This window comes from Larimichthys crocea, chromosome VIII, assembly GCF_000972845.2.
Source record: "Larimichthys crocea isolate SSNF chromosome VIII, L_crocea_2.0, whole genome shotgun sequence".
Classification (NCBI taxonomy): Eukaryota; Metazoa; Chordata; class Actinopteri; family Sciaenidae; genus Larimichthys; species Larimichthys crocea.
Window position 1 is genome coordinate 23,002,093 of NC_040018.1, and position 17,328 is coordinate 23,019,420.

Below are 17,328 nucleotides of genomic sequence, written 5' to 3' on the forward strand. Positions count from 1 at the left end.
TTTAAGTGTAGCTGTGTTCAATCAAGTCTTAACGTGATGAAAATGTAACTTTATTTGTTTATTTTAATAAAGTGCATTATTTACTTTATTCTTTTCATTGTTTCATGTCGATGAATGTCAGATGAGCAGCAAAACACCAAACCCAGGCCTAAATTTTTTTTTTTTACCAATTTAAATTAACTAGCACATTCTGTTCCCAGAGTTTACCTTCTTTTTTTTCTTGCATTTTTCTTTTCAAACACTCACATGAACTGTCCTTTTGTGCCACCCTGAGGCCAAAATGTCAAAACTGACCCAGGAACAGCTGTTGGACCCCTCATATAAGTAAAAAAAAAAAAAAAAATCCCAATATTCCTACAGAGGAACAGTGTCAGCTCACAACCACAATAAAACATTACTTTTATGTTTTCTGTTATTTGAGAAAGTACATCGAAACACGCAAGTCCAGTTCTTGTGCCCTTCTAGCATTATTTCTGCTATGTACATTTTTCTAGAAAACCATACACGTTTGAAAACTGATGGAAAAATACTGAGAACTGCATCCATTCTTTTTTTTTGCATAACCAAGCAACAAAACTAACAAAACATTTACACTTTCAATTTTCTCTAACTTGTGGTGCATTTTCTTAGATTATTATTATAGAATTGATTAAAAAAAAAAAGTCTTACAACCACATAAGCGGAAGTTATAAAGTTATTGTTCAATACACTGTGGCAACAGCTACTCTGATCCACTTTGTTTCACCTACAGTGGATTATATTTAAAGATGCTGACCACTGTGTTCGGATGTTTGCATTAACTGTGAACATTTTCAGAATGTAGTTTCTATTATTTACAGGTTGTTATGAAATGGTTTTACTGGTCCGGCACCCTTGAAATCGAACTGGACTGTATGTGGCCTTTTACTAAAATAAGTTTGACACCCGTGGTCTGAAGGTTTTAGTTTCGATATTTAATTAAAGTGACCTTTTTGGCCCTTTTAACAGCAGACATGTTGGCATGTTATATCAGGAAAAGCACAGGAGCAATTACAGTTAACAATGCTGCATTGTGTGTTTTATCACTGTGTACTGGGAACAGGCCAAGCTAAAATGGCGTGCAGCCCTTATTAATATTATTAATGACACCTGTTTTTTTCCTGTTGGGGCGCATTAAATAGAGCATGTGTTTGCATAATACTGATAAGCAGTATAATACAGGAACACAATATTGGTCTCACACTGAATAGGAAATAAGTATATAGTAGAAGTGAGTAGTAATGAGCACCGACAAGTTCTATGTTCTGCGTTTGAACATATGCGACACAATCAAAAATTCTTATTTATCTTAAATGAAAAAACAATCAGATGCAGTGGTTACCTGCATTAGACCTGGACCTTTAAGTGGAGCAACCGGATGTCGTGTTGCCTTGTTAGATTCAAAGAAATGCAACTTGCCTGCTGAAGCTGTATGACGACACAATTTACAATGTGTCCAAGTGTGAAGACAGGCAGTTTCAATCTATCAAAACAAAGGTAATATTTGAGAGACACTTGTAGACTAGTATTGAAAAGAGAAAATTCAGGAACATACGGATTAAAAACACAAGACACTGTTATTGTACAACTCTTTATTTTTACGTAAAAACTCCATTTTGCTGATATTGCCAAGAAAACAATTCCTGGTTTACAATTCCAGTGACTGGAAGGAGTAACAAACATATGAAAACACGTCAGTTATAATCGCTCAATAATACGTTTTGTCTCAAATTTAATCTTGCTGGTTATTGCGAAAGCCCATATAGTAAAGTGATGATTTCTACGGCTATCATGCAGTGATTACCAATCTGTGCAATATCCAGTTAAACAGCACACATTTTCAACTGGGCTGCTTTGCTCTAAACAACCACAGCTACTGAGAAGGATCTAGATTCACCTCGTAGTGCTATCAATAGTTTTGTCAAAAGGTAACCTTTAAGTTAAAGGGAGAGCTGTAGAAAATTCACCACTCTGAAGGCAAAAATACTCTGAAGTCCCTAAAGTACTAACATACCAGAGTCAAAAAGAAAGCAACGAAAAAAAATCTCCCAACAACACACTGGCACCACATCCAGTTCTTGTCCCTTTGTTCACAAGTTGGTAAAAAAATAATAAATCCACTCTGGAGAACAATCACATTGACAACAATGCAACAAGAGGATCTGCGAACAAACCAAAGGGCTGACATCAATCTGAAATTTGTACTGAACATTAACGTTTTGAGACATTATTCAGTCCATTTAAAAAACAGTTCCCATTTTCAGTAAACAAACCTTACAACATTGCAAGTACTGAGTTTTGCTGTGGAAACAGCTGACTGTGGAGACTGAAAAAACAACACAGATGACAACTATAAGACGATTCAAAGAAAAAAAAAAAACATGCTTAACAGATGGCTCAGTATATTTTAGACACAGAAATGTAGATTGAACAGGTACTAAAATGAGAACTTATGGACTTTCAATTACTTTTCAACCAAATTCTCATGTTCTTTTTGGCAAAATAGCTGAGCATTTTTTTTGTCAAATTCAACCCTGACTCTTTCCTTTTTTTAAGAACCTCTAAAGGCGTTGACAGCAATGAATGTTCCTCTTTCACAGACACAAATCATGGGAATGCTCTTTGTTTCATCAACTATATAAAACAGACCTGGCCAAAAACAAAATCTACAGTCGACACATACTTTCTAAGGCTAATGCTGTAAACCCCATGAAGCCACATGACCGATTCCTATTGACTGCCTGCATTAGGCTTTTATTAACAGGCTGCCAGAGGTTCACCTACAAATGTAAAGCAAGAACAGAATTCATCTGATGTTGGAGGTTCGAGGGGCTCTAAATACTGTCTACACATTTCTTAAAAATCTAAACTAAAAGTCTGTCTGGAGAGCCACAATTTGGGGGGGGGGGACTGAGATATACATTCGTTTATTCTAATATTCAGATCAGATATTATTTCCATCAGCTGGCGTTTAATTACTTAATTATGGATATCCAAAAAAAAAGAAAGAAAGAAAGAAAAAAAGTTATCCAAAAATACTGAACACATGGCAACCAAACTGAGCAGAGAAGCATCTGATGCAACAGGCAATGCAGTGAATTTTGGTGACAATGTACATCATCATATCAAAAACTGAAAGGAAATAAAAAATAAAGCTATTGATCACATGAACTGTGATCCACTCACAGTATCAGTGGGCTTTCTGCATACAGCTTTCAATATCAAAGACAACTTTAGTAAGAAATGAACATGACTGATGCAAAAATACAGAATTACTCCAAAGCAAAGTATTTACACATGTTCTTGTCTCTGGTGACTGGGGCAAAAAAGAAAAACAAAACAAAAAGCCTGTTTCTCAAAGTGGAGAAAAGGGAGCTGCACTCTCACCCCCTGATGTAAAGCAGTCGACCCTGGTGCTAGTGACTGAGAGGATAAATCTTCATTCTTTCTGTCAAATGTGGAGACCAAAGAATTTCTTCAACAGGAATCATTTCATGATGAGGGGCTACAATTCTGTGTGGATCCGTCGCTGCAGTACTATGCAGCCACCTTGTTATCCTTCTGAGAAAACACAACACACAACAAAAGTTTAGAACCACCATCGACCTTCTTCTTCTTCTTCTACACAGCAAAGAAGTGCATACTGCACTTTAACAATACCTTTCAATAATTTACCCTGTATTCAAAGTCAGAGAAATCCCGGCCTCCTCTGCCACCTCTGAATCCGCCTCTGAAGCCAGGCGGGGCACCGCGGGGTGGCCCGAAGGAACCTCTGCTCAGCGGTCGCCCGCGGCCTCCACGGGGCCCCATGTAGCCCCGACCACGGTAACCTCCTCGTCCTCGATTGTGTCTCAGAGGGATGCCGAATGTCTCAGAATTCATTCGTCTCTCTTCAGCCCAGGTCGACCTTCGCTCTCTGACACACACAAAGACAGATCAGGATACATTTTTGTGGGTATAAAACACCAACAGAGAAACAGAACTTCTCTCTCAATTTTAACATGTCCGGCACAAATGTATTTTAGTATTTAAGATACTTGGATCAGAAACAGCTATAAGGCGGCGTTCAGACAGGGACAGGCAAACCAGACGCCGGCAGCGTTTTTCAATTCATTTCAGTGGGGGTCGTGTGTTTTGAAAGTTTTGTTAAGAGAAGTTGAGTCAGATTCAACTTTTGGGAAAACGGAGTTCCACGTCACGCTCCGGCCACCAATCAGACACTCGGATCGATACCAAACCTCCATAGACAGCCTGAAATGTCTCTGAAGCAGAGACTATCCAGGTGGATTCATGGACTAAACTCTGATAACCTACATGTGTGTGTGCTCTCACTTTGTTTATTTCATGTACCAGCTTCTAAATCGGAGTCTGGCTTGTAATTTACACCGCAAAATATAATGACACGAAGAAGTTTAATTTGATTTGTGTCCGATGATTAGAGACAGTAACAACACAGAGAGTGAGCGCCGGCCTCGATAAAATAAATTATTTCCAGATTGTTTCACAGCGGTTACATTCAGCAGGTACAGACACTCACTCAACACAGAAAATTTGACTTACCTTGAAAATCCTCTTTCGCCTGATTTACTGAAAGAGGAAGAGGAAAAGTCTTTCAGTGCATTAACAGAGTTCACACATTTAAATAAATGCATTAAAGCTCATGTTCAGTGTATTAAAGTGAAGTGAGTTTAGAGAATATTTCATACACAATACTCAAAACCAAAAGCCCCTTGATTTGTTTCAATAAAGCTCTCATGGAGGAAAATAAGAATAAGACAATAGTCTGATGTCATCCGGCAAAACACAGCGTGGCCAATATGAGCAAATGAATGTACAGGTAGAATAAGGCCTTGTAGCCAATTTCACTGCTTAACTTGCAAGTTTTGAGACAGAAGCACAAATTTATGTAAATACCACCTCTGATGAGCATTCAAACTGGATTGTGTGGTTTGTACTTCATCTTCTTTCACAGACGAGCGTACAAACAGACCATTGCATTTTTTAAGCAGTGCTGCAATGTCTGCACACACCCATAAGCCTTAGCATCAGAATTCTCCCATCATAACAGGTTTAGGTTCATGAATGAGGTCTTATTGAGGTACCTTAAGTCATCACAGGACAGGTTATCAAAGAAGGACTTGGACTTGTCATAGTAACATGTGTTTATCACAGCTGCATCCTCCTCCTCATTGGCTCCCTCAGTGGCTGGATGTTCCGAATCAGCAGTTTCTTCTCCATTCAGTGCCTTTTCAGCCTTGTCATCTGTAGTTGTGTTTAAAGAAATTTTACATTAAAACCTTTAAAAGAGAGTCACCTGCTAACTATAACGTTACCATCGGGATTGGGTAAAGAACTAAAGCATACATACTAAAGCCAAAATACACTGAAGATGCTAAAACACATCTGTATATATGGGTTTATCTTAGCGTATGACACATTACTGATTTAATATAGTTGACTTCTACCATTAACTTCTTTTCTCTCCGGGTTTTTTTCTCTCCTTTTCCTCCGTGTTTTACATGTTTTTGAGCTTGTACCTGGTTTCCTGTCTTTGCCCTTCAGGACTCGAGTGTGTTGAAGCCATACCTTTCAGTTTGAGCTTGTTCTGAAGCTCTTTGTCAATCTCATCCTTGTGGAACTGAGCGTTGGCAGTCTCAAAGTCAAAGTCTTCTTCGAACTTCATTGGGCCATCACGACGCACGTTAACTTTCCCTCTACTGCGGTTTCCTCTTCCACGGCCGCGGCGGTTGGACTGAGCAGCAGCTGAGGAATAACAGGGGAAAACTGAAATCCAGCAGTGCTTCAACATGCAGCATCTTGCGTTTGCTTTGTACTACAGCACACTGTATTTAAAACAAACCTTTAAGTGCCGACTATCAGCTTTAATTTTAGGACACTAAACTCCATTGCAAATAAACAGTGTATGAACTGTGCCACGGTATTTGAACAAGTTAGCATAAACTCTAAAAACAGTCATCAGAACGTAATATTTGGTTTGACATCAGTGATTGGCTGCAGTCTACAACCCATAGATGTCAGAAGACTTCCCTGGTGATGTTCTGTCTGACCGGTAGTGCATATTTATACCTCCAGCAACCCTTAAAGCTGATTACCAGCAATTTAACCTCATGTGTGCCACTCATTACAAAGTGTTAGAGCACTGTGTTAGAAACTTAAACGTAAACCACACATCACTGTCCAAATAGGTTTTGATCGCTCTGTAGATACCTGCAGCAATGGAATGGAAATATGATACTATAAAGACAAATTAGTAAATATTAAACAAGATGATAAAAAAGATGATTGTGGGACTCAACACAACATTTACCATGTGATCAAACTTCTCAGGGGAAAACAAACAACTTAATCATAGTCCATATAAGTTGATATTACTAACACAATTAATGAAAACAAACTATTTAGTGGCTGTAAATCAAGAGTGTCAATGGTTTTTATTAAGTCAAAGTGTTAAAGTACATACCAGCAGCTTGATGCTTGTTAGGATCCCGGTTTTCAACAGCACCATGTTCATTATCTGGCTGCGATACCTTGTGAACGTCAGGAACTGAGAACAGCAGAAGACATAAATTAACCTCGAAATAAAGCAGCATAGTTCTAACAAAGCACTAAATGCATAGTTCATGCGATTTCATTTACAAGTCAAGCAGGTATTCTTACCCTTCCTCTGCTCCAGGAGGTCTGGAGGCTTCTGGCTGCCATCCGCGGTGCCGGTGGGTCTGGGAGCTGCCGCCCCCGTCTGAGTCCTCTGACCTACAGGTGCAGGTGGTGCTGGGGCAGCTGATGGAGGAGGCTGCACTGCTGGCTCCAGAGTGGGAATTTTTGTTAATGCATCCAGCTGGGGACTAGTGCGCCCTGCAGAAAACGATATTCAAACGTTTAGACAGATCTTCTCATTAAATGGTTTCTCTTTACTTTGCAGATTAACACTGAAGACATCAAAAACTATGAAACAATGCACATGGAATAATGTTAAATACACAAAAGTGTAAATAAATATATTTTACACTGTTCACATTAGACACCTTGATGAACAACAAAGCTGATCGTCTCACACACATTAAGGCGGCAAGATATTTTTCCACTGATCAACTTTTGACGAGGCACACCTGGTAACTTAAAACCACTCCTTATGACGCTGATTGACAGGAAGCCAAGATTCTTCAAAGCCCTTTACGGCTTTGAAGAATCTAAAATAAACATTTTGCTTTGTTTACCACAAAAATCATCATTTCATAGTTTTGATTTATTCAGCAGGAACCCTCAATGTAGAAAATAACAAAAAAAAAACACTGACTGAATACTGTATATGTTTCCTAAATGCAGAGAGTCTGAGTGATACACCACGACATATTATACGATGTGAATGTGGCAATACCTGAAAATAATGAATGCTCTCTGAGCAGGAAGGTTCTTCCTTTATACTTTAAAACATGAGGTGTAAAGGTGTGGATGGTGAGGTCAAAGAAAGTCCTCCAGGTTTCCTTTTATACTTTCTTAATTCATACTAGGGCTTGGCTGAATACTTGGTTATTAGTTACTGCACGTTAGTGCATCCATATTACCCAGTATGTCTAGCTAATCAACACTTCAATATATAATCAATAGTCGATGTCAATCCATTGCTTTCCATCATGCATTAGTCCAGAGTTGTAGCTAAACCTTCACTGAGAGACATCATAATCATTGTCTTGTTTTAAAATGATGTCTGTATCCATACTGTTCATTATCTGTACAAAGTTTCACTTTGTGTACCATCGTTATGAGTTGCAGTTCATAAACACTGTTGCCATCTATCCAACGAAACAAATCTTTGTTTTTGTCCGGCACAAAGTCACAGACCACTGGGAGATGCAGACTAATTGGTTTTCATTTATTCAAGCATGCTTGCCGCCTTGCTTAAAATAAGTAATAATTCCTGCTAACAACTTGTGGTTAGACACTTGTTTTGAACAAGAGAAGTAATCTCACCTGCTGCAGCAGATCCAAACTGCTGAGCTGCAAGAGGTGTACCACCAAACTGACTGTATGGTGCAACAGCAGGGCCCCTGTATGGACCATAGGTCCCAGCCGACTGGAATAAAGGTGGTGCTGCAGCATTGGTGGAGCCAATCGATGACTAGAAAAACAAAACAATTACACACTGTTACAACCGGCCCTTTATTCAATTTAATCCACAGACACGGCTAAAGTCATCATCCACACAGGACGTGAATGTGTAATTATAATTCTGAAACTGTAAAGAGACTCGTTCTGAAACCGCGACTGTCACAGCTGCAGTTGCAAATGGTAATGAAAAAGCTAGTGCACTCAGTTAGTCATGCGTATAGGCAAGACAATTTACAATACTGACACCATGAAAACAGAATTTATATTGACAAAAGTTATCAGACGCAATAGAAGACGTTTAACACATTAGTGCTCAGTGTCTATGCGTTTTGTATTTTCCGTTTTTGTGGAATCAACAGACTCATTTGTCAAACTATGTTCGTTCAAACTGTTTAGTGCCAAGTGAATTATACATTTATATTTACTTTAAAAGCAACGTATAGGCTAAAATGTGGGTAACCTATTATTTTGCTTTGAATTTCTATGCATGAAAAATGTGTGATTGTTCCTGGGGAAATCATTAAAACACCTTTTCTCAGAGCAAATATTTCTATCGTCATACTTTTACATGAATGAATTCTAGTCAGGTGCTTACCCGACAGGTACAAAGTCTTGGCGTTGTGAAGTGAACTAAAACTGAGCCGTGATTAATGTTATTAGACACACCTGCGCCTTTGCTGCTGTGACTAGTCCAGATACGTGCCATAGTGAGTGTCTCGTGTCATCGGAGGTGATGATTAGTTCGTGTTTTGACATGCAAGTATGAGAAGTGAGAGCTCATGAAGAGGTCCGACAGTGAACATGCTGCACTTGGGGAAAGGTCTTTGAATTGATCACGGCAGACGATTTGTCCAATCGTTGTAGGAAAAGCACAGGTGTTACTAATAACACTAAACGACTGTCCTCTTCTACTCAAGTAATGACAGTGAGACAGCATTTGCAACGCATGAACCCTAAAGACAATAACTTTAATACATAAAAATCAACTTACTTGAACTATGGCAGGGTCCTGAGGCAGGCTGCTAGTGGCTTTAGGGGGCTCACAAACTGTGAGGTCTTTTATATCACTACCTCGGAAGATGATGTACTCAAACACTTCCTCCCGAGGTGGGATAGGCCTGTCAGTGGGTCGGTCCTCAGTCCCAAAAGAGCGTACTGTTGAAAAAACAACACCACAATTTGTCTTTTTATTGAGGCTTTAGCACGGGGGAAGCATAGCACATTAGTGTAGAGATGCACTTTTAGAAATAGGGTTATAAATGAGACTAAAGCTAGGGGACGTGTGTGGTTAATTTGTGGTTAACAGGCATCCGACAACCACGCCAAATCATCTAAAGAGTGACCTTTAAAGAAGAAACTACAACCCGTAATCATTTAAAACTTTGGCAGGAGATGTTTGATAGACACTTTCTATTATACAGGCTGCTATTTAGCACTGAGCAGCAGTGAGGGACTCACATTTCCAGACACAGGTAAACAAAGGACGGAGACTGAACTACAGCACTCGCAGCCAACTGGAGCTAAACTGGCTAACACAGCTAACTGCGCTGACACGACTATCGCTTTCCCCGTCGCTTAGCGCCTTCCTCAGACACATTATAACCATTTCTAAGTGCCGCAGTGCAACTCTCGGTGACTTATCTTACCTTTAGCAAGAGCTACGGTCGAGTTTTCAGTGTCAATGGTGTACAAAATTCCTTCATAGCGGATCCCGGCCTTGGAGATTAGGCTAATTTTGCTGCCGATGTACGGCGTTCCTCCTCCGCTCATGTTTGTCTTGTTTTTTTTGCCTTTCAATAAACACACTTACGTCCACGAAATCCTGTCGCTGTAACACCTACAGTGCAGATGTGTGACTCTGAGAGCTGTATTTGTTGTTTTTACACGCTACATAACACGAGTGGCTCGAGTTGAAGCTTGTGAAGCGGATTAGCTCGTCGTCTCTGAGCTGGTTTCTACCACGACATGGCCGTTTGCGTTTTCCGTCGCCCGCCGCTAAGGATGCTGGGAGAGCGAGGCCGCGTCTCATTCTTCAAAAGGTGCCTCCTCCTCGTCCACCTCCGACTACAAATCCTTTCATCGTCAACAAAAAGAAGCGACTTGTGCGCAAAACACACCGAGGGTGATCGCATCAAGAGTGCGCTTGCAGCTTCGCTCACTTTTACTTGTATTTATAAAGGAAGGAGATGAGGGTGATTGAAAGAGGTTTGAGATTCGGCCATTTCGTCACATCGCGATGTTTTGCAGAGTGGGCCTCGCGCTGCCCTGCCCCCCCATATTAAACAATAATTCATGTTTATATTTATAAAACAATGTTTATATGCTGCATTTTATTTGTGTTTGTCAAATTACACAAATCACGCAAAAAAAAAATTGAACCTACACGCGCAGGAGTGTGTCAAATATCATTTTTTAATAACGTCGTTTTGTAACTACGGGTTCATAAACACTGTGAAAACAGTTTGTTATAGTTAAAATATATAAAAATAAAGATTTTCTAACCAGGACCCCCCTCCCCTCTAATGACGTCAGACTAATTCCCACAATGCCCAGTAACACGCAGGCGCACTGTAAAAAATAAAAAAATAAAAAAAAAATAAAAAAAATAAGACAGCTATCTGTGATCAGAGATGGCGGGCGCCTCCGACCCCCTGGAAGATATGCTCTTTTCAGAGGTGGATGAAGAAGCCGTGAGCGACCTAGTGGGCTCATTGGAGTCACAGCTTGCTGGCCAAAGCAACCCAGCAGGGAAAACAGACGAAAACGGAGGCGCTGGCTCAGTGGCCCCCGCTAACCATCACTTAGGAAAAACGCTACCAGCTCCAGTGGGCACCACAACACTAGAACAACAACAACAAGGACGGCGTAATAAACCCGAGATGCGCCTGGAGATCAACTCTAAAGACGTAAGCCCGGATAAAACTGTCACATCTCCTTCCTCGGGCTGCGCCTCTTCTTTTGGCGAGCCTTCAACCACTTCGGCTGCCGGTGTGAACGCCACTAGCAGCGGCTCGCAATCACATGGAGCATCCATCACAACACTGACTGCATCTGGTGTGTCAACTTTGGCGTCTCCGCCAGCCAGCATCAGCACCACAGCCAGCAGCCAGCGGGGGTCTAAGGTTAGCCCGGGCACAGGTGAGACGTCGTCGGAAGCTAGCCCGCCGAGAAAACGCATAAGCACGCCGCGGAGGAGCGCCTCGGCTCGGATAAAGAGTTTGAACGGCGCCGCTGTAACGACGAGGAGGACCAGCAGCACAGCGGCGTCTGAAAGCGCTAGCCCTCTGGATACCGGTGCAACTACACCAAACTCCACTCGACCGGTGACATCCCCTATCAACACCTCGACTTTCACCTTATCCAACCTCGCTGTAGGTCAGTCGGCTATAGCTCTGGACCGGGGGACTCCTACCATCGCTTTGCACAGACTCCCGAGTCATATTGTAGCGAGCATAGCCCAGAACGGTAACGGGACCAGTGTGTCGGCCTTGGTCCAGCAGGGCACTCGCATAGGACCCGTCAACTCTTCAGCTCCACAGGGGAACCACAGCAAAACCATCACAGACACTGGGGCTTCCAAAACAGACGATTGTCAGTCAAAAATTGTAATGTCAAGCCAGTCTGGTAGTGTCAACTCTGTAATAAACACTGTTCCCCCTGTTGTCACACCACCACCACCACCACCACCACCACCACCAACAACAACAACAACAACAGCAACCACAGCAGCAGCTACAACAACCACAACAGTAACTCAGCCTTTGAGCTCTGCCACAGCTGCTGCTTGTGTTACAGGGGCAGTGGCAACAAGTTCTGTATGTGGTACTGGTCTAACTACATCAGTGACTAGCACTCTTAGCATGGTCAGGCCCACAGCCCCCTCTACGACGCCTGCTGTGGCCACCACCGCACAACCCCGTCCTGGACTTACAGCACCTCAGAGGATCGTAGCCCCCCAGCTGATTGTCAGACCACCTCAGCAGCAGACGACCATTCAGCTGCCCCCTGGGTTTACCATCCCACCGGGTAAGGTTTGCAGGAAGGGGAAGGAGAGCAGCAAGAAGTCGCAGTTTACACCTGTGTCAGGCTCATGGGTTGTCAGTAGGATACAGTGATTACTGATTGTCTTCAATATGAAATTGTTTTTGTGTGTGAGACATCCTGTTCTTGTACCATGTTTGTCTGAATGTGTCGGGAAGCTTTCCAAGTTATACTATTGCTATGATTTGCCAACTGAGCCGTGCAAAGTATTAAATACACACCAAGCATCCTTTTAAAAGCACCATGACATGACATTAATGCCACAAATGTGAAGTGTGTTAATAGAAAAAAAACAAGACAAAACCTACAAGACGTTTGCAGTGAAAGTGTGTCCAGATAAATTTCATCTGTACATTTGAGTAGGTAGCTGATGCTTGAGTCTTTAACCTAAGAGATCGACTATCAGAAAAAAACTGTCCTGTCACTCTGAAAGAAAATGGTTTTAGTTCATTTATATGAGTTGTTTATATAAGTTCAGTGTCAGGAGAGGACAAGACTTTCCAATGAAATCATGTAGAAATGTGGCCACCGCTGTATCCACAGACCACATACTGTTAACAAAAAGCCACATAAGCAAGCATTTGAAGGTTTTCCATTTGCACCACAGATTGGTGAAAGGAAGCTACTGTCATCAGAGTTTCAAACATTTGTATTTTCTTTCCCTAATAGCATTTCCAATAGTAATAATTAGATGGACTTCCTTCCCCAGGTGCAAACAATATAGCGGAATATGCCTTTAGAACAATGTAATCACATGAATGGTGTAAAATGTTCAACCATAGTGCGTGAAGAAAGTAAAATAATGTGGCTACATACAGTACGAGCATCAAGGGTCCTTCAAAGAACACATAATCCCATTAGATGATTCAAGATGACAGTAAAGTGGAATTACTTTCTAAAAAGTGGCACATCTTAAAATATAATGGCTCTTTAATACGGTTACTGCTGCCCAAGAAAAGGCAGCTTAATAAGTGGAGACCTGTTGCCCTCCACACAATTTGGAGATTTTGTTTTTGTTAGTGAAGTTTAGGATGCACAGGCAAAGATTATAAATGCCTCATTTAACTTACATTGTAAACACGTATGATTGCCCAAGTAAGTAAAAATAAATTAGTTTTCCAACTTTCTTTATATATCAGTAAATTCTTGTACAACCTTCTGCCAAATACTGCGACAATTTGGAATCTGTAACATGGTGACTCGATTTGCCAGGTATTCTTTAAACTCCTGCAAAGATAAACAAACATGTAAAAATGTTTTTAAATCTTAGGCTGTCATTGTTCTGATATCAGCAAGGTCTAGATGGATGGAAGGTTTGTTATTTTCTATATGTGGATGTCTCACATTTAAAGATACTTTTTTTTTTGGGGCCTTTTTGAGCTTTATTTGACAGAGACAGCTTGAAGAGTCACATGAATGTGGAGAGAGAGATGACATGGGAATGACATGCGATAAAGAGCCACAGGTCGGATTCGAGCCCTGGGCTGCCGCGACCATGTACAAGCCTTTGTACATGGGGCACATGCTGAGCTAAACGACACCCCAGGATGTCTCACATTTAAACCACTATAATTTGTTGTCTTGTTGTATGATTTTAGCAAAAAGCCAGTCAGAAACAAGTATTTTCAGTGCCCATGGAATTGATATAACCTGTTTGTTGCCATTTAGTTTATCTTACTTGACAACCTTTTCTGTTCTTTTCTTAGTTGTACAGTTGTGTTGAAGTTGCTTTGCAGGTTAAACATTGCATTTACACTCACTGCTTGTTTAGAGTATTTGTTTTCAATGGCTATTTAACATGCCATGAATTTTAGGGTGATATTTATCTGTGCAAGGTGTATCTGCATTTGACTAGTGGCTGGTTTAAACACCATTCACTGATTATGTTGCTTGTACTGTACTAGTGTTTCCTCTAATGAATGTTCCCTTTCATTCTTTAGGGATGGTGTTGGTACGAACAGAGTTGGGCCAATTAGTGATGGTTCCTCAGCAAGCTTTGGCTCAAGCGCAGGCTCAAGCCCAGGCACAGGCTCAGAACAACATCTCTCCACGACCTGCCACCCCCACAACAGGAGCGTCCTTCAGAGTAACTACTCCACAGGTGAGACTCTGCCACAGTCGTCAACCGATACACTTTTCTTAGTATGACCACAGGCCACATTGTTACTGCACCATAACGTTTCTTTAGAGCTTTTACTTTACACAAGAACAAGAAGAGGAGAGGTGAGAGGTTGAGGAGCTGTGCCATTAAATCCAAATGACATATGTGACTGTATGCTATGGTATGCTTGGTTTTGGTTTGTATCAGGACACAAAGCATAACAGGTTTTGGATCATCTGATTTGTGCGTCAACATGTATGTCACACACAATAGGCTTTACTCGTGAAAAACATTCCTATGTCGAGATTTAATCTGAAGGTGGTGATTTTCATTTGGATAAAAACAGATCAGTGTAACAGAACAGATCAGTACTGTAATGTCACAGTGATATACGGCTCCATGGGTAATTCCAGTGCGTTTGGGGTGTATACACTTATTTACCTTCGAACATGTGTAAATGTGTCAATTGTCACCATTATTAGGTGATAGAAACAGACAAGTAGTATTTGTTTCTGGAGGGTCCAAACACGAGAAACTCCATGTTTTTCATAGCTGCAAGAAATGTTGAGATATCCAATAGTAAATATACTGTCGGGGGTGAATGGACATAGATCTGTGTATCATCAGTGTAACAGCGACAAGTGACTTCATGCTGCCACATAATGTGGCCCAGTGGGGAAGATACTTTTACTGCATAAAAACTCATACAAACAACATGTCTTCAAATTTAGTTTGAGAAAGTACCATACCTGTTATATTACTAGTGCTGTCTCAAGTAGATCCTAAGTATCAGATCCGCACATATTTTAAAGGATCGGTATAAACATGCTAAGTTTGCAGATCCTTTCTTTACTGTAATGTATTGTGTCTCGTTCACCTCAGCCTGTTAGTGCAAGCACTGCTTTCCTTACAGCAGCCAGCTGGGCTCTACACTGCAAGTGTTTAGCTCGCTATTTGAGTGAAAATTATTATGTGAATGTAAAAAATTGTAGCACTAATGGTCTCAGATTGGGGCTATCAGGACATCCATAGCATATTTAAAAGTCTGCTTCGTGAAAAATACAGGAAGCTAAAACCAGAGCGCTTTTTCTTAATTCAGGAAGGGCTGACAGATACATGGTTTTCACTGGACTGTGGCGTTATGTGAAATCGATTCAAAATTGATGAGGAGGAGTGATCATCCGAGACATAACAAAAAGATCACATGGATACTGAATGACTATGGACAGCTACTGGTGCTGAAATAAACTTTTTAACTTGATGAACAAATGAACAAAATTATATTAAAATAAATCAAAAGAAATTATTTGTGTCTCAGAAACACAAATGATGGTGAGAATGTTTTGTTACACAGTGAGCTGGCATTAACTTAAATATGCAAACATAATTGTACAGTCCATATATTTTATGCATACCACCCAGTTTTCTAAATGTAACTATTTTATTTTAAACCAGTAAAAAAAACAATATTAAAAATAAATATATTCAAACCACACAGAAGTTAAACCTTTTCTGGTACAGAACAACTTTACTGTCAAACCAACACATTTTGGCCTTTTGACAAAAAACCCTCACACAATATGGTATGCAACAATAACACATAATATGTCAAACAATATAAAAGACAATCAATCATATACATAAATATCAGCAATAGGGTATTATTTTTTCAAATCTTCTCAGAAATAAAGAAGCATTTTAGATTTTTTTTAATCACAAACATTTATTTCTGGGGGTCATGAATGAGGACTTCTCAATTTTCACAAAGTTTTTTATTAAGCGTTTCAAAATCTTTTACTAATGAATGTAGTGAAATGTTGTTGAAATGTATCTGTAGCTTCATTTTTTGATGTATTACATTTTAAGGACATTTGCAGTTTATACGTGTATAAAGCACTTTGTAAAGAGTTTTTTGGTGTAGCCACATTGAATGGGCACATTTTGGCTTGTACGGAGGGCCTCCTCTAAAAGCTTGAGTGCTACTTCTTGGCTGCACTTCCCCTGTTTGTGGACCAGGTATGTTGTCGCCAGTATACAAAGTCGGGCATTCTACCTGCCTCTGTGCTGATTTGGAAATGTAACTGGCCTGAAGCCGCGGCCATGTGCCCAGTCCATCTGTGTGTGGGTGCCTGATGTGTATGTGTGTATATGATTGGATGTCTTTTACATATTTCTCAACCTTTTGAAAATGTTTTATAAATACCCATTCTGGTGCTTTGTAATCTCTATGAACAGATATCTTCATATGAATGCAGAATCTGTAGGTGAGGGACGAGGGAAGATTTTGGTACAGGTTTTATATTTTTAGCCTAAGTAGTAATATTGACCAATCACATTTGAGCGTGCTTTGTTTGCAGCTCATGTGGAGAGCAAAATAGTTTGAACACATTGGGCCGAAATGCAATCTCAGCTATTGTCTGATGCCAATTTAGCGTTTTATTAGCTTTTAAAAACTATCTGCCTTTAAAAAAAAAAAGCATTCTCACATGTCAAGTTGCTAATTGGAAGGAAGCTGCAGAGGAAGTCTCAGGCCCAGTTATGCGTTATCCGGATATCCGCTGGCTACACCAGAAGCCCAGATAGATTGGCAGTTTACTCTAGCAGCTAAGTCATTGCCAGACGATAGCCATTTAGTTCAGAATTGGCTTTGTAATGACCTTGATGAATTGGTGTGGCAATACATTTGATAGAGCTGAAGTTTGAGTTTTGACCTCTTTGGGCTTTTTTCCTTCTGCGTGCAACTTGAAAGTATATGCTGTTGTGCCAGAAATCTGTACTCTGCTTTTTCAATCTTTGTTGGTAATCAACACAGCCCACCATATAGTAAGTGCCAAAAACTGTCCTGCGCCCATGAAATACATATTTACGCTATTAGGAATACTCTTGGCATTGCCCGTGACTAAGGCACTGACCTCTGAACTGAAGTTTAATGCGATAGATGGCGTTCTATACTGGGATTAGTGATGCAGAACAAGAACAAACAAATGAAGCTGCTTTATTTTTTATGTGCGATTTTAGGCATCTAGTGAGTGTTCCACATT

At 40.5% G+C, this 17,328-nt stretch overlaps 2 protein-coding genes across 7 annotated transcripts in view; one reads left to right on the forward strand and one right to left on the reverse strand.

The window, feature by feature from the left end:
• Positions 1-1,593: 1,593 nt before the first annotated feature.
• lsm14ab (LSM14A mRNA processing body assembly factor b) lies at positions 1,594-10,183 on the reverse strand. Of its 3 annotated transcripts, none has more exons than XM_019274328.2 (10): positions 9,792-10,183; positions 9,137-9,300; positions 8,008-8,155; positions 6,697-6,891; positions 6,500-6,583; positions 5,605-5,781; positions 5,121-5,280; positions 4,579-4,605; positions 3,694-3,934; positions 1,594-3,576 (listed from the first exon to the last, which is right to left on the reverse strand). In XM_019274328.2, exons 1-10 carry the CDS (start codon positions 9,913-9,915, stop codon positions 3,556-3,558), a joined length of 1,341 nt encoding a protein of 446 aa, XP_019129873.1. In that variant the 5' UTR covers positions 9,916-10,183; the 3' UTR covers positions 1,594-3,555. The 3 variants fall into 3 exon arrangements, with proteins under 3 accessions (XP_019129873.1, XP_010731420.1, XP_010731419.1); XM_010733118.3 differs by having other exon boundaries at positions 1,594-3,579; positions 3,679-3,934; positions 9,792-10,182; XM_010733117.3 differs by having other exon boundaries at positions 1,594-3,579; positions 9,792-10,174.
• Positions 10,184-10,672: 489 nt separating this feature from the next.
• The window catches only part of LOC104920772 (transcription initiation factor TFIID subunit 4), an 80,025-nt gene continuing 73,369 nt past the window's right edge, over positions 10,673-17,328 (forward strand). Inside the window, exons 1-2 of one of the 4 annotated variants that reach the window (XR_003462757.1) lie at positions 10,673-12,171; positions 14,127-14,287. Coding sequence is in view for 3 of the 4 variants with exons in the window: in XM_019274298.2 (XP_019129843.2) it covers positions 10,776-12,171; positions 14,127-14,287 (1,557 nt within the window). In the remaining variant the exon portion in view is untranslated. The remainder of the gene's footprint in view (positions 12,172-14,126; positions 14,288-17,328) is intronic. The other 3 variants (XM_019274298.2, XM_027281524.1, XM_027281525.1) reach the window with 3 other exon arrangements.